At 39.4% G+C, this 22,434-nt stretch overlaps 2 protein-coding genes across 2 annotated transcripts in view; one reads left to right on the forward strand and one right to left on the reverse strand.

The window, feature by feature from the left end:
* The first annotated feature begins 4,293 nt into the window (after positions 1 to 4,293).
* ADCY7 (adenylate cyclase 7) overlaps positions 4,294 to 22,434 on the forward strand; it is a 161,941-nt gene continuing 143,800 nt past the window's right edge. The window contains exon 1 of the mRNA XM_075188855.1: positions 4,294 to 4,565. The gene's annotated coding sequence lies outside the window, so the exon portion shown is untranslated. The remainder of the gene's footprint in view (positions 4,566 to 22,434) is intronic.
* Positions 14,679 to 16,577, reverse strand: LOC142103378 (uncharacterized). The gene is made up of 3 exons (XM_075187442.1): positions 16,073 to 16,577; positions 15,784 to 15,867; positions 14,679 to 15,190 (listed from the first exon to the last, which is right to left on the reverse strand). The coding sequence occupies exons 1-3, from the start codon at positions 16,575 to 16,577 to the stop codon at positions 14,679 to 14,681; spliced, it is 1,101 nt and encodes a 366-aa protein (XP_075043543.1).

Raw genomic sequence — 22,434 nt, forward strand, 5'->3', positions numbered from 1 at the left:
TCCCTCCAATTTCAAAGTACATCCCTTGCTCTAAAAATCCTACCATTTTTTAAAATACTGCCTTCCTGAATTCTATTAATATTTTGTTTAAATTTGAATGTTTCCATCAAATCTCCTCCATCCATTATCTCATCTAATCATTACGTGTTCAGCTCTTGAAGTCTTTCCTAATCATTTTAGTTATTCAGTCTATGCGCCATTTTATGAACACTTTGATTTTTTTTCTACATTTAACTTTTTTAAGATAGAGCTTAAAGGGGAGGTCTTATCAGTGATCTATAAAGTGTTACTGTGATGATTATGTAATATATATAATGACTGATTGTTATTTTCTGTTGAATTCATGTATGACCATGTATACTGTATGTAACTTTGTAATGTAATCTCAACGTGTGCTTTGCTAACTGACATGAGTTTAAACCTATGCAAGTGTCCATAATCTGTTGAAATTAGCCAGACCAGGGAGAGATAGGTATCTCTGAGGAGTTTGAAGCACTAAAGTTGTAAACCATCTAGCCAAGCAGAAGGAGCAGAGGTGAGAACTCAAGGCCCTGTGAACATTCCGATCTCAGGACATCCCTAGCTCACTTCAAAAACCCTGTGACATTTGGGAGATCAATCTGTCTCTATTGACAGTTAAACTCCAAAGGTGGGGGGGGGGGTGATAGCTATGTGGCAAAAAGGTTTAGAATCTTCTGTCTTAGACAATAACGTGTGAATTTTCATGAGGGGTCTATCAAGACTGAAATGTCACATTTTCCTCAATTGTGTTCCCTCACACATCAAGCCTTAACTAGTAAGTAGTGACTCTGATTTTATTTCCTGTTTTATTTTCTGAAACTTATTTGTGCAAATTTATTGTATGTCTTGTTATTAAATTTATTAACCATTTTTCAGATTAAATAAATTGAATCTAGTATGTTCTTCGTGATTCTTTGTGAACTTATGAAGCCCAGTGAGGCTCATGCTACATATGTATGTGATTTTAGTGTGAAACATTAATAAGTGGTTCTGCTGAACATAAGGACACCATAAGAAATCCTTTGCGGTGGCAGAAAAGGTGTATTCATTGCTAAGTGACTAAGGTGACACCAGTCACGGGCAGCTGTTCAGATTGCTGTATCTGCGACAGGCTGGGCGTTCGTGACAGGCACTATAACCTCCATTTTCCTATACAACAGTGGGCATAAAAGTGGCTTTTTCCACTGCTTGACTTTACTGCTTGTTCACCTTCATATCATGTGAAATTATAACTCCAATGTCCATTTGCTCTGTAGACATTGCATCACCATCCACTCTAGATCTTTTGGATTTTTTGTGCGCTACAATCAGTATTTTACATTTTGATGCAGTGCTCGATGTGGGTGGTATACGCTGGTATGCCGTACCGCCACTTCTCCTACTGCTTTGATTGTAAACCTATCAAATTCCATTCACTTATATCTTCCATGCCACCACTTCTAAATTTCCACTTCAACCCCTTTTTTGATGTAACATCCCACACTTTAGTCCATTCCTCTTTTTGTTAAAAGTATTATAATTTTATCTACCTCCTTCTGGAGTATCAACCCTGTTACAAGTCTTTGTATTATCTGCAGATAACCCTTCCTTCCGTTGTAGACCACAGTAATGTTACTGATGAGTACATGAAACAAAACATAACCTAGGAATGATCCCTGCTCTGGTTACCATCTCTTACTCTGAGCTTCAAGCCTTGACTATGAGGTTACCAGAGGTCCCTGTTTCCTGGGATTAGTGCCAGAAAAAGTCCCTGTGATTATCATTTCCTGTCTAAGGTGCACTAGGGACTGTGCACCTTTCCCACTTATATGAGTTATATGGATCCATCCAATCCATGCACTGGTCACTGACTATTGACAACATAGGTGATGGCTAATGTGGCCAATATTGTCAGGATCATCTATTATTATGAGAGCTTAGTCCTTGTGGTGTCTCTTGCCAGCAACTACATGTTATTGTTTTTCAGGGGCTTCAGAGCTATGCACTGCCATGTATGATCTCAGAAAGTGAATACAAGGCAGAAGCAGCAGGAGGATTTTAATTTGGATACAAGGTAAAGGTGGATTTGTGTGCAATATGTGGAAAAGTGCAATAAATGACTAGCAATTTGGAGGGACCTCAAGGCAATATATATAGCCAGCAATTTTGGGACAACCCTAGTGCTATATATGACTAGTAATTTAGGGAGGGTCTCGTGAAATATATGGTTGACAACGGAGGAGCATGATATCTGATGTAATCATCAGAGCTATAACTTCAAATTTTAGCGCCCGGGGCGAGCAACAGAACTGCCGTTCCCATAGCCCTCAATTTTAAACAAATGTACCTAAAATATTAATATACTGTGCCCCCCTTCAGTGTTGCACCCTGGACGGTCGCCCCTACCGCAGACTTCTGGTTACGGCCTGGCTAATCATACCTCTCTGAAATATATAGGGTCACATTTATCAATCATCGGCAAAAATGAAAAATAGTTATCAATCCTTATCGCATGGATAAGGATTGAACTATTTCTCAAATTTATTAAAAACGGATCACAGAAACAGCAGTTCCGATAAACTGCTGTTTCTGTGATAAAAAAAAATCACACTTACCCCGCCTCTTCGGAACGCGATGCCCTCGGATCTCCTCCAGGTCTTCTTCACTTGTCTTCTTACAGCAATTGCGCATGTACAGTTCGAAAAACTGCACATGCGCAAAAAAACATCCCCACTCTGTCTCTGCAACTATAGTTGCAGAGAGAGCGGTGAGTGACAGGGAGGGATCATGTGATCCCTCCCCACATGCGCTGTCCAGCTCTGCTCTTCGGAGAGCTGGACAGAGCTGACAGCACTGAAATCTGACAAGTTTGATAATGTACACCAGCTTCAGCTTATCAAGACAAGTTATCGAAAAAAACTTTTTTTTGGAACTTGTTAGATTGCAGCCAGGAGCAGTCACCATACTGTTGAATGGTGACTGCTCCCAAAAACGAAGAGGAGTGCAAAGCAGCAGATATCCACGATATCTGCTACGATGCACCTTTCATAAATATGCGGAAGACACAGAGGGACCTTAATTTCAAGGTAAGTGCACTATCGTGCTTTCTTAAATATGCCCCTTAGTTTGCAACTGGGGTTTACCTTAGTGCTGTGTATTGCTAGTAATTGGGGTTTATCTCTGAACAATATATGCGGCTGGCAATTTGGGTTTTCTCTGCAATGTATAGCTGGCATTGAGAGGATGCCATCAACACAGAATAAAGCTATAATAGTATACCATTTTTGCAAAAGCATATATGCTTAATATTCACTTTTATGCTACAATAAATACATTTAATTTTCCACACCATGCATCATTGCACTGTGCACTGCAAATATTGTTTGCTTTAATAGTATGGCAGATGTTTATGCAGTTCTTTCAGCTGGCATTGTGCACTTCACACATTATTTCATTTATTTTATGTTTTACTGTACCTCTACAGTGGATGTGTCTTTAAAAATATGGTGTGGCCAAAATCTAATTTTGTGTATTTATGTTTATAATTTTGCTAACCTTACAGCATATATTTCTTATTATGTACATGTGGACAGTTGCATAGTATCACTATTTTATTTCCGGATGCATTCTCAGTGTCTCCTATCCTGCATGCAGGGTAACTTAATTTTTTAAACAGCCATAAAAAATTAAATTAACACCACCCATCCCTAGACACCACCTCTACTGCTGCACATGGCTTTACCAGTCCCTGTGCGTCAATATAAGCCTAACCACAATGCCTCAAAAAGATTGGGCAACTCTGATAGAGAATAATAATAGTAATAATATTAAATTAAATTAATAATAATAATAATAATAATAATAATAATAAATTAATAATAAAAATTAATAATAGTAAATTAAATGAAGGCTCTAGAATACTGAATAAGATTTGCTACTTTTTCTATTAATAGGGACTTTGGCAGGCACATTAACAATGACATTTCTTTATCATGTGAAAATAAAGAATATCTGACGGCAAATACTGGACTGCAGATTGACACATTTGTCTTTAAAAACAAAACACAAAAAGTGACTGTGTTGGTAAAAAAAATGACATTGTATTGTATCTTGTTACTAATGGTTTATTAAGCAGTGTCGTAATGTTTTAAATGCTATTTGCAAGGAGACCGCAGATCGCAGTTTGTAAAAGTAGCTTTATACACCCAACTGTAACTATAATACTATGCACACACCTCTGTGATTTCCCTGTCAGGGGCGGATCCTCTCACATCGGTAACTGAGAGTTTCCTGAAGGGACTCTGTAGTATCATAGCTCGGAGCTAGAATTGCATGAAGTGAGGGGTGCAACCTCAAACCATAGGAACACTTACTAATGTGCACCGTGACACGATCATTAACGACCATACCAAAGGCGAGATCACAGGACAAGGACGGATACATCAGGAACTACTCCCCACATACTGCGTCAGGATTCTGAATCCAGGACTATCACCCCAAGAGCAAGAAACGGAACCTCCACTTCCAGCAGTTCTACAGAACATCTACATTTCTTTACTTATTAGGTGAGTACACAAGGATTGCTTATTTACAATGTCTAGCTAGCTATATCATTTCTATCTATCTCTGTATTTATATATTTGTTCTATAAGAGCACTTTGATATCATGTGTCATTTTTATTTCAAAACATTTTAGTGTTTTGTTTTTAATAGGCATAATAAACAAGCTGAATATTGGAACTCAGGCCTTAAACCCTATAACTGTAATGAAAATAGATTCTCACCTACTAGTATATGTGGTAGATTTTTGATATCTAAAGCAAGGAACACATGTGATTCTGTGGCCTGTATTGTACCACACTGTAGGTTCATTGCACAAATACAGTAATTCAGTTTTCAAACCACACATATGTATCTCTAAGGGTCACATGGTTTGGTTGCCAGGTGTATGCACACACATGGGGACTATAGTAATATCCAACTGGATTTTAATTGTCAGCAGCAAAAATACAATGTCAGACCAATTTGATCAAAGCAATCACATTGGCTGACCAAATCTCTGCATGTATGACCTTAATAAGCTGCACTCCCAGATAGATGTGGGATTTATTTCTGGTCATCAATTTTGAAAGCTATAAAGGGAAGTGGTGGTGAGCATGAGGACCAATCAGGAGCTGCAATTATCATGATATCAAGGATATTGCTGTATCTGATTTTTCTGGTTCTCCCGCTCAGCCCCCTCTTCAGCGTTCCGCATACTCTGTTTTAGTCTTGGGCTATGAGGAGAACCACAGAGCCCAGAGAAAAATGGCTGCATGAAGCAGTTTCCAGGACCTCAATGTATGGCGCCCTGGGTAGATGGATTTTCATGCTACCTGGAAGTGATGTTTACCCTATTATTCTCATACAGCTTGTTAAAGTGTAAGAGTATTATATGCCTGAAGAGCCTTCAATTTAATGTCTTAAACTTGTCATTTATGGAAAATCTCAGATGTCAGATTAACTGATTAACTAGTTAACTAGTTCTGAAGATATAATTCAGTGGGCAACACAGATGTAACTCCTAAAATATGGTAGCATAGGTTATTTAGGTATTTATGCAATTCTAAATTTTAATTGTGTGTCCTCCAGGTAATTTTTTCCAATGTTGTATTATTGTCTTGGCCCTGCATTTGTTTACTTACATATTGTTGATTAATTGCTAATAATGTGTAAATTTACAGTTACCCTAAATTTAATCTAGTGGTGGACAATGAAAACAAATGCCTGGTGGCTAATCTCACAGTGCAATGCTTTCAGATGTGGCTAATGGCAAGGGTTAAGTGACATAATTGGGGGTAGAGTTATGGCATTATTGGGGGTGTAGTCAGGTTTGGAAAAGTCTGAAAATTAGATAAAGAGAATACAAAGAAATTTCTGACACAGTTTCCTAAGTAATTTATAGATTGAAAAGGGATACAATAATTTTAGCATATAGAGTAGAGACTGTTAAGCACATAAAATGTTTGATTAGTATCACTTTAATGGTTTTCTCATTTCTAACTGTAAATTATTTTTTCCATGAGGAAATATTAAGACCATATGTGCACTAAATTGTGCAGAAATAATATGCCTTATCTGAATAATTAAACTCCTATTTCCTAGTGTTTTTTTTGTTCTAACAAATACAAAAGAAGGTCCTGCGCTGAGCTGATTATAGAGTTGTAGACTAATGAAAGCAACTGTATAAAAAAAAGGGTTAATGCCAAACCATCAAATGGAAACATAAACAAAAAGAAACTAACAGCACTGGTTTTCAATGAATACATTAAAGCTAATAGCTCACTATGGCAGATTAGAACAATACAAACTGGGAATGGTAAATCCAATTATTTAATAAAAATGTAATATAGATCACATGAATATATAAATCACTTGAGTGGCTGAAATACAAACAATACAAAGAAAGACCGGTCACATATATATAAAAAAAATAAATGAACAATAATCCCATAATTAATTTATTCCGGAAAAAAGGAAGAATCCAATGAGGGAAATACTGTCTCTTAACGCTGTGAAATACTCTACGTAGATGGATATAATAACACTGAAGGAAATTGTTAATTGATCACTAATAAATGTAAGTACAGTGGACGGTATCATTTACAATGAAAATGCACCATCCAAAGCAGATCTCAAATGTTAAATGTAATGTTGTAGAATCACGGCTTAATGATCTTTGCTGAATGAAGATGCAACCGCCGACACTGGCAGGTAATTCGCAGCCTTTGGAGTTGATCTTAATGGTCACATGCCGTTCATTTTGAAGGATGATATGAAAATAGTTCTTACCATAATTCAATAGATAATTCCAATGGTGTAAGTAGTAACATGCACAATCTAACTGGGTTAGGGCTGGTCTGACTGAGCACTGTACCCGTTGTTGAGAGTGACTGTCAGCAAGGGCTCAATAGTACTCGCCCCCACAAATCTTCAAAGGAAGTGTATACAATCAAAAGCTGATGTGTACTTGCTTGGAAGTAAATAGCAAATAGTAAAGAATCCAATAGCCTGAATAGCGCTGCTACAAAAACCAAATCGGATCTCATAGAAAGGTTGAAATAATCATCCAGCAGCAGATAATGATATCCTTGTACTCCTCACTGTCTGACACGTTTCATTCAGCTCTGCCAAACTTTCTCAAAGACAACTTCTTGTCTTTGACCACTTTCCACACTAATGAATATCTGCAGCTTGATGTGGCAGAAATTTAATTTCTGTATGTTTAAGATAAATATAGAGATGCTCAGGCTCGGTTCCCCGAGAACCGAACCCACCCGAACTTAGCAGATCTGAGTACCTAGCCGAGCCGGCTCGGTACTTTCGCGCGCCCTCGGAATTGGAAACAAGGCAAAACATCATTGATACATTGTTGGATCTCGTGAGTTTTGGATTCTATATGTACCGCCCTCCACGGCGATCCAGTGCCATTTCACAGAAGGGGTTGCTAGTCTCTAGTGCAGTTGGGCAACGTCATAGCTAGAAAAGAAAGAGGAGGGGTAGCAGTGTTTTTCAAAGTCTCCAGTGACATTCAACTGAGTTATAGCTCACACAGAAACAGGAGAGCTCCATTGCTAATTGTCATTGCTGAAATAGAAATAATAGGGCTGGCAGTCTTGTTGTAAATCTGCAGTCACATTGTACTGTGTTATCTAGCTAACACAAAAACAGGACAGCTCCATTGCTAATTGTCACTGCTGAAATAGAAATAATAGGGCTGGCAGTCTTGTTCTAAATCTGCAGTCACATTGTACTGTGTTATCTAGCTAACACAAAAACAGGACAGCTCCATTGCTAATTGTCATTGCTGAAATAGAAATAATAGGGCTGGCAGTCTTGTTCTAAATCTGCAGTCACATTGTAATGTGTGATCAAAATGGATTCATAGCAGTATACAGAAGACTAGGAGCATCAAGTAGCTGCTGGCACCAGTCATGATGATAGGAATCCCTCTATGTCATCTTCTAAAGCCTATGTTAAAGTGCATAGTGTTTTTAAGTCAGGGAAGCAAAAATATAAAAAAACAGTTATCTGTTATCTGCAGAAAAAAATAAATTGCCAACATGCCATTCTGCACACGCAGTGACAAGGAAAGAATGAGGCCTTCGCCTTTCTCTATGAGTGCTTGTTCTGCAACAGTCACTGAGGCATCTTCTTATAAGGTCAGTTATGACCAAGCAAGACCATCTCATTCTGACTCCAAAATTGGTGTCCAAATACTTTTACGTTTAAAAGCTGAGCTGGAAGAAAACAGTAAGGCATTAGAGGAAAATGTATGTTCAGATTCAGAAATTACATAAATCCTTGAGGAGAGTCTATCCACAAGTGCTATGTATAAGCCTGACCTTTCTGATAGTGTACCCATAAAAAAGGTCCCTTTCAGCATTTCTGCAGATGTGTGCAAGAGCAGCCCAAGTGTAGCCGGTGATACACAAATTGAGGATGCCACTTTGGAATTGCAACAGGACGAGGGGCATATTTGTGTAGCTGACGAGGGCGCTAATGAGGATGTTGATGAGAATGATATTGTTTGTGTAAGTTCTGCATCAGTGGAAGCAGTTCTTGCACGTGATAAGAAGAAGGGCATTGTCATGCCTGGGCATTATACCAAAAAATACACTTCTTATGTGTGGAACTATTTGTACCCAAATCCTGACAACAGTTGTCTAGCCACTTGTAGCATTTGTAAAGCCTCAGTCAGTAGTGGCAGGGATCTTAACCATTTAGGAACCTCATCCTTGTTACGCCATTTGAAGCGAGTTCATGGCAAGCTGTTGGGAAAATTGGAAACTTATGCTAAAATATAACAACAAGCAGTCCAGCATCAGCTAGATCCCTTCTCTCAGCTATATCCCGACACCTGTAATCTACACCCACAACACCTACCTCATCAATATCCTCAGTAGCGATAGGAGTTAGTCCTGCATCCAAGTTGCTAATGCTAGATGACTCCTCCACTATCCTGGATTTCTCAGAAGGATTCTTGAGCGTTAGTCCCACTGCTGCTGCTGCTGTTGGGTATGGATCTTCATCCCAGCAGCAGACCAGGAAGAAGACTGCTAGTAGTTTACAACAATTGACTGTTAAACAATTCTTTGCAAGAGGAAGCAAGTATGAAAGCTGTTATCCCAATCGCAAACCGAGTCATAGACGCCATGGCGACTATGCTAGTATTAGATCTGCGTCCAATATCCACTATTAATGCAGCTGGTTTTAGACAGTTACTTGAGGTCTTGCGTCCCCGTTACCAAATTCCATCACGACACTAGTGATAGACAAGAAGTGATGACAAAGGCACGGCTCTCCGGCTCTTCAGTGTCACATCATCGTGACTTACATCTAGGTTAATTTAAAGCGGCAATGTGTGGACCCCTCAGGTTAAGTGTTTAAACACTTAACCTGAGGGGTCCACACATGGCATCACTTTCTGTCAGCCAGGCGATGCCATTGGACACCTGGACCTTAGGTTTGCAGGTAAGTCTGTTTTTACTGCAGTCGTTTTTTTTGCCAATTGGATTTTTGGGGTAGGTATTAACGCTGTCAGAATTCTCGGCAGCGCTAAAATGATTACCACTGGGTTTGTAGTTATGAGAAATCTTGTTGGTCAAGGTGGAGGAAGGTGAAATTTCCCCTGTAGGGGGAGCTAGAGGAGCATACAGACCTTAGAAACTTGGCCTAGGCAGGTTGAAGGCCAGGAAGAGGAGAGTGAGTGCTTCATATCCTCCACTTGTGTGGCACATACATGTAAAAGGCTCGCTCACCTCCTCCTTTTTCCAACATGTTGCCGCAACCCCACCCAGCACACCCAATTTGGGGTTTAGGTAGGGTTAGAAAAGGGGAATGATTATTGTATAGTTATAATTGTCTGTATTGTATAGTTTTACCTAAATTATTATCCATTTATTTTAAAAACCGGAAGAATCAGAAAGAGTTGAGATGAGATTATATATAACTTTATTAGGAGGTTCATTTGTGGAGGTCCTGAAGGGTTTCCAACTAACGGTAGGGATTATTGCACCCCGGTTTTACAGTTGTCTCACCGGGACAGAGGTAGCTAGTTGTGGTAGACACAGCTCATGTTACCCTTAGCAATTAGCTGGCACTGGATTTACACCATAGCCAATTCGGTGTCACTTGGTTGCTTTGTGATGCCCCACCCTTTAAGCATATGGTGACCAATAGCAATAAATAATAAGTATTCTCTCCATTGTCAGTGTCATTGTGGTGAAGTGATTGACAGAGGGGCCGATAGCTTTTCTGTCTAAGGTCATCTTAAAATGTAACACAGTACAATACCTCTTATATTATGTTGGGCACAGAAGGTTGTAACTCTACCTCTGTTATGTAGCACAGGACTGAAATATGATTAAGAGACAATAATATTTTTCCTTTGAAAGACTTCACTGCACATTGTTCTTGTCTACGCAAATACAATTTGCATTGATTTCCCTGATGCATCAAAGGTTAATATTGGTTATTACAAGTGTTTCAAAACACAATTTGCTTGTTTTAAAAATATGATACTTATTAGTGGATTAGAAGTGCCCGTTTTGTATAACATTCTGATGGTTTTAAAACAACAATATACCTGAAATATTAATAATTTAATTATTTCAAATTCACTTGGAATAAAAAATTTTTTTTGGTAGTGATCTTAACTTTACATTATATATTGAAAAGACAATCTCTTGGTTCAATTGCTGATCTCTGCTGATAGTTTTTTTGCAAAGGACTACAATATATGTAATTACTAATACTTGTACTAATTGGGTATGGGTACACGCTACTGGGTTTTTAGATGATTATCGGGCTAATCACACGGTAAACGACCGTTCAGCCTGATATTGCATTAGTATGTACGCTCCATTTAATTTGATTTTTATAACGCACTAAATATCTGGTTCAAAGATGGAACAATGTTGTTCCAGATCTGCAGTGTGTGTGCTCTCACGACCAGCAGTGTCCATAGATCTCTATGGAGTCACAATCTGATGATGGTTATGACAGATGAAGAGCACAGATCTGAAGGTAAATCTTGTAAAACATTTTTAGAGTGTGCACAGCAATTGGCATGTTGGTCGGGACTTTTTCCAGTAGTTGGTAAAATCACATTGGGAGAATTTTTTTGTAATGTGTACCCAGCCTAAAACAGGTTTATATATGCTGTCTGAGAATTATTTTTTAGTATCAAAGAAGTCTAAAGCAATAGTACAGGATAAACCCATTTTTTTTTCTGTGCCACATGCCAATATCATCATCATCATCATCATCAACATTTATTTATATAGCGCAGCAAATTCCATAGTGCTTTATAATTAGAAACAAGCACAGTAATAGAACAATACTGGGTAATACAGACAGAGAGGTAAGAAGGCCCTGCTTGCAAGTTTAATGTTTATAGGAATATCTCAGCAAGCAGAAATCTATTAACTTTGTTGCTTTTAAATGAATATGATTGTTACAGCATTTTGGTCTCTTCTTCTGATATTCAAGGATATTGAACGTCAGTATGCAGGGATGTACCATTCTTTCATTATATACTCTTTGGAATCTGTATCCTTTTAAACTATTCTAGGACATCGTTTAAGGGCTCATTATGGGACTAAGAGTTAGTAAAAACGCCACAGTACAACTTACCCATACACTTGCATTCATGTAACGCCGGACTGGCATGTCTAAATAACACTATAGTGCATAGCAGTAACTTAAAATTTTAGCACTTCGGGCGAGAAAGAAAAATGCTGCCTCCCTAATCCTCAAACTTAACCAAATAAACCTAAAATATTCATAAACTGTGCCCCCTTTGTGCGGTGCAACCAATTACTTTATAGTTGTTCTTCATCAATACAGGTTATTTAATAAATGTTTATGAATTCAACACTTAGTTTTTCAAATAAACAAATCAATCAGTATTAAATCTATACCGAGGCAACTTACATTAAAGAACATTGGGTAGGTATACTAAGACAATCTATCATTTATAAAAGTTTCACAAGTTTAGAACAGATAGTAGATACCATGACTTTAGAAAGTAGCATCAAGGCTTCAATGTAGAAGTTCATGGGGGGGCAGGACACAGTCTTTGCCCACCCAAAAGAAATCATGGGGGGCAACTTACACTCCTGGAAATGGTCACAGAAGCAAAAGCGAGATTTTGTGTTGTGGGACAAGAAATTTGAAATGATCTCTGGGAGGGTGAAGAATGCACATTTGGGGGTGGGGGAGGGTGTTACAGCCTTTTGTCTCCTTCGTGAAATGGTCTAATTTTTACACATTTTTGTATGTGTTTTAATGTAGACAATGCAAATTGATTTAGTTGGGTGCATTTTGTATTGGAGGATGAAAATTGGAGATATTTCCAGTGTTCTCATGGCTGAACAATGCAATAAACTTATTAATGTTATTAACATTTTAACACAGCATAATACTTAACTGTTTGGTCTTTTGTTCACATTTAGTTTCTATTAGAGGGACCCCTGTGGGCTGTTCTAAAATAGACCCATAGAGGTGTGTAATTTCCTAGAGAAACAACTTTACATTGACTTGTTTTGTAAGAATCTAAGATGGTTTCAAGGCTATAGTTTGGATCATTAGAAAATTCTATGTCTCTGTGGGTATGTGTTGTGTGAGTTCTATTTTGCAAGTGCTGTTTAAAGTGAAAAGCAAGGTGAGTTTGGTAAACTCCCATTTGGAGGTCATACTACATAGCATACATACACAAACTGGACCCAAAGTAACTATCTTTCCTTTTGCACCATAAGCCAATAAACTACTCTTCCCGAACAAACCAACAAAATCTTTTACTTAGATACTAAAATATCTACTTCTTTTTTAGGATGTGTACAAGACATGAGGTATTTTCTCCAAGAGTATCTTCCCTTAAGACTTAAGCTTGACATTGGTAACACCTTGACCAAAATATTATTTTATTCCATGTAGAATGTTATCAAAGAAATGCAAGGAAAACATACAGTTATGGAATAATAACATGTGTTTTACTTTAGCTTTCAGTATAAAGACAACTTGCAATCACAGCAGGTTATATTCCGTTCATTGTTACACCAATTCTGTATATCATTTCAAATTCATATTAAGCATTACAATATTAATATTAATGTGAAGTTTGCCAGTCACTAAGTTTGCCTTATCAAGTCTATGATTGGAAATTCCAATTGACAAAGGAAATGTTAGGGATATTTATTACCTTGGTCATGAGTCTGCAAAATCAAACTCTTGCCCTTTGCAGAAGTCGTATACAGTGTTCTCCCCAGCACCTATTTCCCGGGTGCTCCACCCAGTTGTTTTTACTTTCCACCCGGCTCTTGGACCCCAACAGAGTCCTATTATAATAGAATAAACCACTGTTTCTCCTATTAGAACAGACACTATGGGCTAGATTTACTATCAGGCGTGTTTGTAAAGCCGCCGACTTTCGGCGGGTTTGCCGGCGGTTTAGCCATCGCCGGATTTACTAACGCTAAACCCGCCATCCAAACGGCCAGAAATGATGTTTTCAAACCCGCCTCTGTATAAAGCGCCGTGACGGTTTCAACAATGCTCCACATACAAACAGCCGGATTTACTATTAGGGGGTTTATAAAGGCGCCGGAAAACCGCCATTCAAAAGACCAAAATGAAAGCGCTGCTTGTGAGCGGCGAGATTGTTCAAACAGTGTGCTGTTTGAGGTATTTGGTCAATCTGAACAGAAGGGAAAGGGCCATTTCATGTGCAAAGTTTGTCCCTTTGGGATTGTATATGTTAAAAGGCCAGTGTCTTGTAATGGCAGTGTAATTTGGGTTTCTTTTTCTCTTCTGTTTTCCCACGATGCAATTTTTTTACTAAGTTCAACATTTGTTTAATATTGCAACAAATCCCTTAACAGAGTGTAAAAGCAATTTTAACTGTACTCAATAAAGAATGGGTTTCTGGCTGATGACTCCTCTGCTGCATCCTCACACATCTGCACAGCACAAATTCAGGCACAAACCCACTAGTAGAGGTGTGTTATAGCGTACATTTGTACTTTGGTAAACCAGGTTCAGCTTACTAGAATAATCTGGTGGGGTGGTTATGTATGCACCTGAAAAGGGGTCTGATATTATCCTGGCTGGCTGTTTTATACATAATCTAGCATTACATCAATTTACCCCACCGATTAGTGCAGTACACACTGAAGCAGAAGGGGTCTGTGTCACATCTGGTGATGTGCAGAGCACAGAGGGCGGAAGGCAGATTAGAGTCCGTCTCATTACAAACTACTACACAATAGGAAAAACATTTATTTCTCTAAAATGTGTTTGATGTGAGTGCAATGTTTGTGACAGTCAGAGGGCAATGTGTAAATGATTTGAGTGCCTAGTTTTTTAAAACATCACTATACTCTTGTTTAATTAGCAGAAAATAAACACTGACACCATAGAAATTTAACTGCATTTATTGCAGTACAACACAATAAATAATAAAGGATAATGCTTATACAAAGTAAAAAAAGCATGAGGCAATAGTCATGTGTTAGCGCTAGCGACGCCTTTTTGCTTGCATATCGCTATGTTTTGCCCCACTCTGTCCTCTCCCTGGCCCACCCCTGGTGCGAGCACCTCTCCTTGGAGGAGTACTCTGTGCCGATCTGCTTGGCGTACTAGCGGTACTTGTGGTGGCCGAGGAAAAGGGTGCAGGCAAGCGGGCAATGAGTTCTTGCTGCAGTTGGCCTGCCTGCCAGCCGGGTCAGGTTCGCATTCCCCTCGCGAACGGAGGAATTTAATGCCTCCACAGCCCCAGTCATTTGGGCCATCTGCAGATTGGATTGCTCCCAGGCATTAGCCAGACGATTGATTGCAGCAGGAATTTGGCTATTTGTGCGGTGTATCCGCCTCAACTGGGCCGCAATTTGGGAAATGTTGTGAGTTTGGCTCTCCATGAAGACTGATTGCTGCTGCTGGAAAGCACCAATAGACTGCGCCATTTCACGGGCTGGGTCCATACTCTGAGGTGCCGGCTGCTGGTGTGCTGGGGCTTCAGCAGGGCCAGGTGCAACATCCTGGAAACCAGACACAGGGGCATCCACTGTTTCCAGGGTGATTATGGTTTGCTCATCTGGCTCAGGGGACATTTGGAGGGACTCCACCTGAGGTGCCTGGTATGAAGAGGGCCCTGTGTATGAAAATGACGGTAAGTATATAGGATATAATATGTTTGTATATTGCATTCTGAACACTTGATAGGAAAGAATAATCTTTACAAACTACAGATTGTTTCACAATTTTTGCATTAATGATTTATTGTCCTATGCTACCTGCTTAAGGATGCACATATTATCCTTTTAATACCCAGTATCATATGAACTATGTATGGTTGAGGGGGCTAAAAAAGCATAGTATTTGTAACCTACAAATATTGTGATTTATTACGCAATATCTGGCTAGACCGTGCCTTGGGGTACACAAATCCTATTTCAGTCCTCCCTCTGTGTAGTACATGCTGGGTATTTTGACTTAACTGCGTGTGTAAAAAAGTGAAGACGTTGCCTATAGCAACCAATCAGATTTGAGCTCTCTTTTTGTAGAATGCAATAAATAAAGTAAAGGTATATTCAGATTGGTTGCTCTAGCCAACATCTCAGTTTAGTAAATGTAGCCCTAAGGTCGCATAGCACACCATATTTTAATAAAAAAAATTTTGCCAGCAACATTTCCACAGAAAAACAATTAACTCCATTATTTAGCACAAAAACATAAATCACGCACCTGCTTGCTCTTCTGTGGCCGAATCTCTGACTGAAGGTGGAGGTGTAGCTGTAGGAATGGGACTCAACTGTGGTCCAGGTGAATCTGGATGTATTAGAAAAAGCATACAATGTATTTGCAGCAAAAAGCCTTTTACAAATAATAAATCTTTGGAAGACATGTGTTTGCACATTAAAAAACAGTTATAAACAAAATTATTGCCCTTTACATACTGATTGAGTAAAAAAGACACTTTTACAATAAAAAAACATTTTCAATATTGTTAGCTTAAAAAGGACAAATCACTCACCAACTCCTTGGGCAAACGAGGGCGAATCTGTGTCTTGCACATTAATTCCCTCCACTATTTCACGGGGCATTATCTGCCGCAGCTCCTCCTCATAGCTGGTATATTCAACGCGAAGAGGGGGGCCACCACCCGTGCGTCTTGTGGACCTCCTTTCCTGGGCCATTTTTTCCTTCAACCTCCTCTTAATGTCCGAAAATCTCTTGCGGCAGTGCGCCACTGTCCTCTTTAGTGGGCCCACCGCGTTAACAGCGTCGCACACTCTCCCCCACAATTGGTGGCGCCGCCTTAGCGGAGTCCGGGCTGCCAGGTTCCCCAAGATCACCTCGTAGCAGGGAATGATATTGTGCACCAACACACAATTCTCATCATGTGAGAAGCGCACATTCCTCCCTGTCTTGGTCTTCCTGCTCTGTCCTGTCTCCTCAACCTCTCCCTCTCCCTCCTCTGACCCCTCAACCTCCATCTCCCTCTCCTCAGCCTCTGCTCCCCTCCTATCTCTGGACATTTTTACCCAGAAGACAGAAAAACACAAAACACTGAAGGACTTACAAACACAAAGAACAAACTACACTACCTACAGACACACTCTCCACACAGTCACACACAAGTAACACAGACAGAGGACAAGTCAAATACAAAAAATACAAGACAGAAAATAAATGAGAAAATAAATGTACAAAACAGGAAAAAACCACAGGACTACTCACACTTCAATCAGATATCGCTCCACCAATCCACCAAACACCAACTCTCAGCAAACCACTATCCTCCAAACTCCTCTCACAAAACTCCTCTAAACCCTATCAGAGAAAAAAGTGTCAGGCCAGTGGTTTATATAGGGCTTGTGATGTCAAATCTCCTGAGTTTGAAAATAGCCAATAGTAACAGGCCAGGAGACAGGTGTAATTTTCAAAAAAACCGCCTTTACACAAAAGCGCCGTCATTTAAAGCAAAAGCGCCATGTTCTATTCAAAGCCGCCGGCGGCTTTGAGCATTACATCCCGCCGTTACATCGCCGGCGGCTTCAAATTGAAGCTGAAATGCGCCCATTAGTAAATCCGGCTGTTTGCAATGCAAACACGCCGGAAAACCGCCGCGATGCATGGCGGTTTGAAGCCGCCATGCATCACGCCTGATAGTAAATCTAGCCCTATGTGAGCACTATAGCCAGTAGTGTGTGTTAGACCACTGACCACCAATCTGACCAGTCCTGGCAGGTGTGGGCAATAACTTCAACATTTTTCTATATTATTGCAAAGTAGTACAACTGTCCCCATCCGGCTACTTCTTACTGAAAACATTTTCGGGAGAGAACAATGGTATATATGTTTATCTTGTGTGTTTTTTTTTTTTTTTAATTGTTCTTAATTTTTTGCGGTACATAAAGAGATGGGAATGAAGGGAGGGTAAAGACACTTCATGACAGGAATGAAATATTTTGGGTATCAAATCAGTGTAAAACTGACACCATTATCCAATTAAAGTACAGGCAACATGGATTGAATGTTACAATTACATGTAATTAGGTAAATATTCATATTTATAATTATATTTGAAGGGCCTAACATAGTTCACACCAGGTGGGGCAATACACTTACTAATGTGCTCCCTCCTTTCCAACCCTGTATGTATACATCAACTATTTATATGGTGCCACAAAATGTATAAAGTTCCCTGTATAATAATGCAGAAAATGGGTGTCATAGCAAGTTGATATTCAAAAACAATAGGAAATAGGACCCTGCCTGAAATAATTTAGTCTTATTGGGAAAATCATAATTAAAATGTATAGGTTGTTTTTTTTTAAAAAAAACCCAAATATCACCCATAGACCTGTTCAATTGAGCATAACCTTCACTAAACCTCTGAATGCCCCAGTCTGTTTCCCACTATGACGGGGGGATATCACGCTGCAGGTTTCCCTGTTACCGTAGACCCACTAGCCTGGTGCTGGGTGTCACTTTAACTAGAGGACACCATGTTAGTTAGATCAGCCTAGGATGACTAGTGATGATTGAGGATTGGAGGTGAAAGGAGAAGTTTTTTTTAAAAAAATATTAAATTACTTGAACCTCTGTTATTCAATAGTCCATATATATTTCAGTTGACTTTCTGCATCTAGCTCACATGCTGGAAAGCCCATTAAAAAGAATGGAAAATGTCACTCTCATTGGTTTTCAAGCAATCTCTGCAGCCACAGAGATTATTTGGGAGATCTTAGTGTTATTTTACTAAATTGCCCTTTATTACATTCCCCTGTTCCATTCTTTGCAGAAACTGATATTTATGATTTTTGATTTTGGAGGATTTTAAAAGTAGTTATTTACGTCCTTTACTCACATTGGTGAATTGCTAATCGCCCTTTTAAAAAAAAAAAAGTGATTTACTTAGGGATTTCTGCAAACCACTCTTTACTATATCCCCACCCAAACACATTATATTCCATAAACCTTGTAACCATGTGAAATAAGCACATAATTACACCTCTGAAGACTGCATTGTGTTCCTTATTATTTAAAATAAACAATACAATATAAAACTGTCATGTAATGATTATTATCTGATGACTGGAGGAATTGTCTCATGACCAAGAACTGACAAGATTGTTTCACACTAATATTGCAAAACGATTCTCTGATTCATGCAGGAAATAGTGTAACTCGCCCGTTAACCCTTCCTGTGCCAATTACAGGCATTTGTTGTGAGGTTCTCCAGCCTAATTAAACAAACAGACTTTGTGTCATATTCTCTTTTTTATAAACATAGCTTACTCCTCTCTGCCTCCATGTTATCATGTTTGCTTCATATGATTATTTGCCTTCAGTCAGTCGTCTAAGTAATGCTCCTTAACAAGTCTGCCTGTTGTGGGGTCCAGTGAGATAGTAAAGTGTAGTATATTCATACAAGATTGCTCTGTCCTATATGGGGAATGTAAGTTTGTACAAATGAGTTATGTAATCAACACATAACTAATAGGGTTGACCACCTCCAGAAAACCTTTTTTTTTTCTTTTTGCATATTCATACATTTGTCCTTTTGTGTTTATAATCCAGTGTCTTTATATCATCCAGGCAGAGTTGTTTATTTTTGTTTTCCCTTTGTAGAGGACATAGTTTAGTTATGTTCAGTGTATTGGATACAGTTCTTATCACAGCAGTTCTTTGTTTAAACCAGTGTTTCTTTAATCCAGTCATCACACACCCCTAACGGCTCATGTTTTGAAGACTACATTAGTCCTCTCAACTTACTGCAGGACCAAGTGGAGATGTACACTGAGATCACCACTTGGCTCCCTATCCGTGACTAGCCTGGATGCAGACCAGCTTCCCGACAACGTTCTGCAGCCTGCAGCACCCACTGCTGCTATAGCAGGAGTGCATCAGCCACCATTAATCTTCTGCTATATATCTTCTTTTCTTCATGCCATGAAGCAGGGGAAGTCTGAGGTATCTGAGGAGGCTTCAATTTATAGTGGCAATACAGCAGGAATGGGAGGGAGGCAACGACAAAAAAAAGGAAGAGAAGATAGTGATTCCGCACGAAACACAAGCAGGAAAGAGCAGGGGCATTTTGGTGGACGGCGGGCATCTCCCTCCCGGGCCAGTCTCATAATGGGCTTCTTTGGGCTGGGTCACTGGGCCACCTACATTTTTTTTTCTTTAAAATGTTCCTAATTTCCTAATAGGCTGAGTCGAGTCTTGCTCCCTGGGCTAAAATTGTCCAGCCCTCCCCTGGGAATGAGAGGTGTTTGTAAATGCACAGACAGGAGCGGGCTGACGGACGTCAGCCCGGGGGGCACACGCCGCACAGGCGGCCGCATCACATGACACGTGATGCGGCCGTGTCGTCAATGATATTACTTCCGGGGAGCGGGCGGCCCTAACAGCCGTGATTCTGAGCGGCCCGGGGGGCCGATGCCCCCCTGCCCCCCGGCCCAGCCCGCCCCTGTGCATAGACATACATTGAAGGAGGGGAGGGGGGGGGGTTCCATACCACTGCTTTTAAGTTTCCACTTCCACTGCAGATAGGTGTATTTAGGAGTAGTTAGTACAGTGAGGGATGTAACTTGAAATATAGCTCAACAGTCAAGCCATGCTCTTCACTTTGGTTAATTTTGTGAACTGAACATTCATGTTATAGAAGTGTCCTGTTTTTATTTTATTAAACATTAAGGGGGGTATTGTCGTAAAAAATCCCGCAGTTCGCGCACTATTATCGTTATTACGGTAATAGTGCGTGGAAAAATCGTTACTACGGTAATTTTCTCGCTGGATTTCAGGTCACAGCTCCCTGAGCCACAAGCTAAAATCCAGCTAGTTTTTACGCGGCGGGACTTCATAACAATTGAATACCCCCCATACAGTACATACAATATAGATAGTTAAGGGGTTACTTACTTTTAATCAACATAAGTCTTTACTATTGAATACATTTAAGATTCACATACCTACTTTTATACTTTATGTCCTTTTGGACTTCTAGATAGCAAATGCAAATACTTAAACTTATCTGTGCAAAAAACATTTTCCACAATAATAGGGTGTAGTTTACCTTTAAAGGTCAACTTTATTTGAGGAGAGCCTACTAATAGCAATGGAGTTGTTTCAGTACACTGTCCCAGCCATGCTGTTACTCTGTGTCCATTGTCAAAATGACAGGTTGACAAATGTAGGTGTGCTGAGAGCAAACAAGTCAGTCCCTGTCTTTGGTTGTGTTGGAGTCACAATGTTCCTCACCCTTTACACCAGATAAACATGTCATTGTGTTTAGAAACCACAGATTTAAATATGCTATGTAAGCTCTTGGTATGTGATGATTATGTTTATGTAGAGTCAGCGGGATTATGGCACACAGATAGGCTGACTTTGCCAGTAAACATCAGTAGATGAAATAGGCCGAGTCCAGTCCATATAATTACAACGGAGGTAGATCTGAACACAGACACATATGTTGTGTACTCAGTTGCTCTTAATAACTGGGATTCTTTATCTGAACATTTACCATCAGCTGGTTATTACTATGTTCATGCTATGATACACAGTTCCCAATGTTTCTGCTAAACAATTACAATATTATGGAAGAACGAACGCTTGTATTTCCTCTTGGTTTACAGTTTTAATCCTCTTTTTTACTATCCTTGCGTGCAGTAGCATTATTAATTAGATTTTTTTGTTTGCAGTTGTGTTTTTTCTGTCACGTTCATTGTAAGTTAAACGTTTTCTTGATTTTAGTTGTTTAAGTATTCAGATTAACGCTTCTTTATATTTAGTTTTTCTAACTGACACATATATGCCTGCCAGGAGACGTATCGCTTGCGGGTACTGACGTGCTGGCGCAAATACATACACTGATAATGATGACAATCGTCACCACTAGCTAACCGCTCCTGATTGGATGATTGCAGATTGACCTCTCCAAGTGAGAGTAATTTATTAGTGTGACTGCTATATAATATGAATTTGCAGCTGTCTATTCACATTATTTAATTGATATTTCCGTTTGGACTTTGGCAGGAAAATATTTTTAAAAGGGAAAATAACAGATATTTGTATTTAATTATATTTTACATTGTAAATGTTGCTTTCACATTTATTAATGCAGCTATTCAGACAGGGTAATGCAATACTGTATTAAATACTTATTAAAACTTAATATTATATAAGGCTGAAGATTATATAAGGGACCAAAATTGTGACCAGTTTCAGTTACACCAATGGAGTTGTGAAATGATGCTATCTAGGTCATGTATCGAATAGGTCTCCTTTTTCTTCAACAAACACTTCCGGTTCCCCACTTCATGTAGAGGTGGTACAGGCTGAGTGGAATATGTCAGTGTATCCAACTTATTACCTAGGCTTTTTCAGATCACATTGCAGTGAAGCATCTGTGAGATGAGTTGTAGAGAGCTATCCGGAATAGGACCTGCTTATGGGACATGGGCCAGTATCCATGTTATGCTTTTGATATCTTTGGAGAAATTAATGCAGATGGAGAGCACGTTCACTAGAGAGGTAGACGTACCTAATGTCAGGCGCCATCCCCGCACTCTCCCTCTGTGCAGGGACAGATGACTTCTCTTTCCAGTCGGCTTTCTGGCCATTGCACATGAACGTGTCCCATTGCTAAGCGACGGGGCGCTTCTTTTCTCATGAAAGTATAGTTTTGTATTTTTAATAAAATTTAATTTTTGTCAACATTACTATTCCAGATTTGCATTATGCATGACGCTGGTTTTTTTTAGTTTTTTGTGTCCCTATATAAGGAGACCTCTGGCACCACTAGGGTGCCAGAATATTAGGTTCTCACCTAGCTCCAGCGTCCTTTACCTGTTCCCTGTTTCTGTGACCAGCTTCCCTTCTCCT

The sequence above is a fragment of the Mixophyes fleayi genome, chromosome 10, assembly GCF_038048845.1.
Source record: "Mixophyes fleayi isolate aMixFle1 chromosome 10, aMixFle1.hap1, whole genome shotgun sequence".
Classification (NCBI taxonomy): domain Eukaryota; kingdom Metazoa; phylum Chordata; class Amphibia; order Anura; family Limnodynastidae; genus Mixophyes; species Mixophyes fleayi.

Coding starts and splice junctions, on each gene's coding strand:
- LOC142103378 (XM_075187442.1), bottom strand. CDS start 16,577: ATGTCCAGAGATAGGAGGGGAGCAGAGGCTGAGGAGAGGGAGATGGAG. Junction 15,868..16,072: donor CTCGTTTGCCCAAGGAGTTG/GTGAGTGATTTG, acceptor TAATACATCCAG/ATTCACCTGGACCACAGTTG. Junction 15,191..15,783: donor GGCCACAGAAGAGCAAGCAG/GTGCGTGATTTA, acceptor TTTCATACACAG/GGCCCTCTTCATACCAGGCA.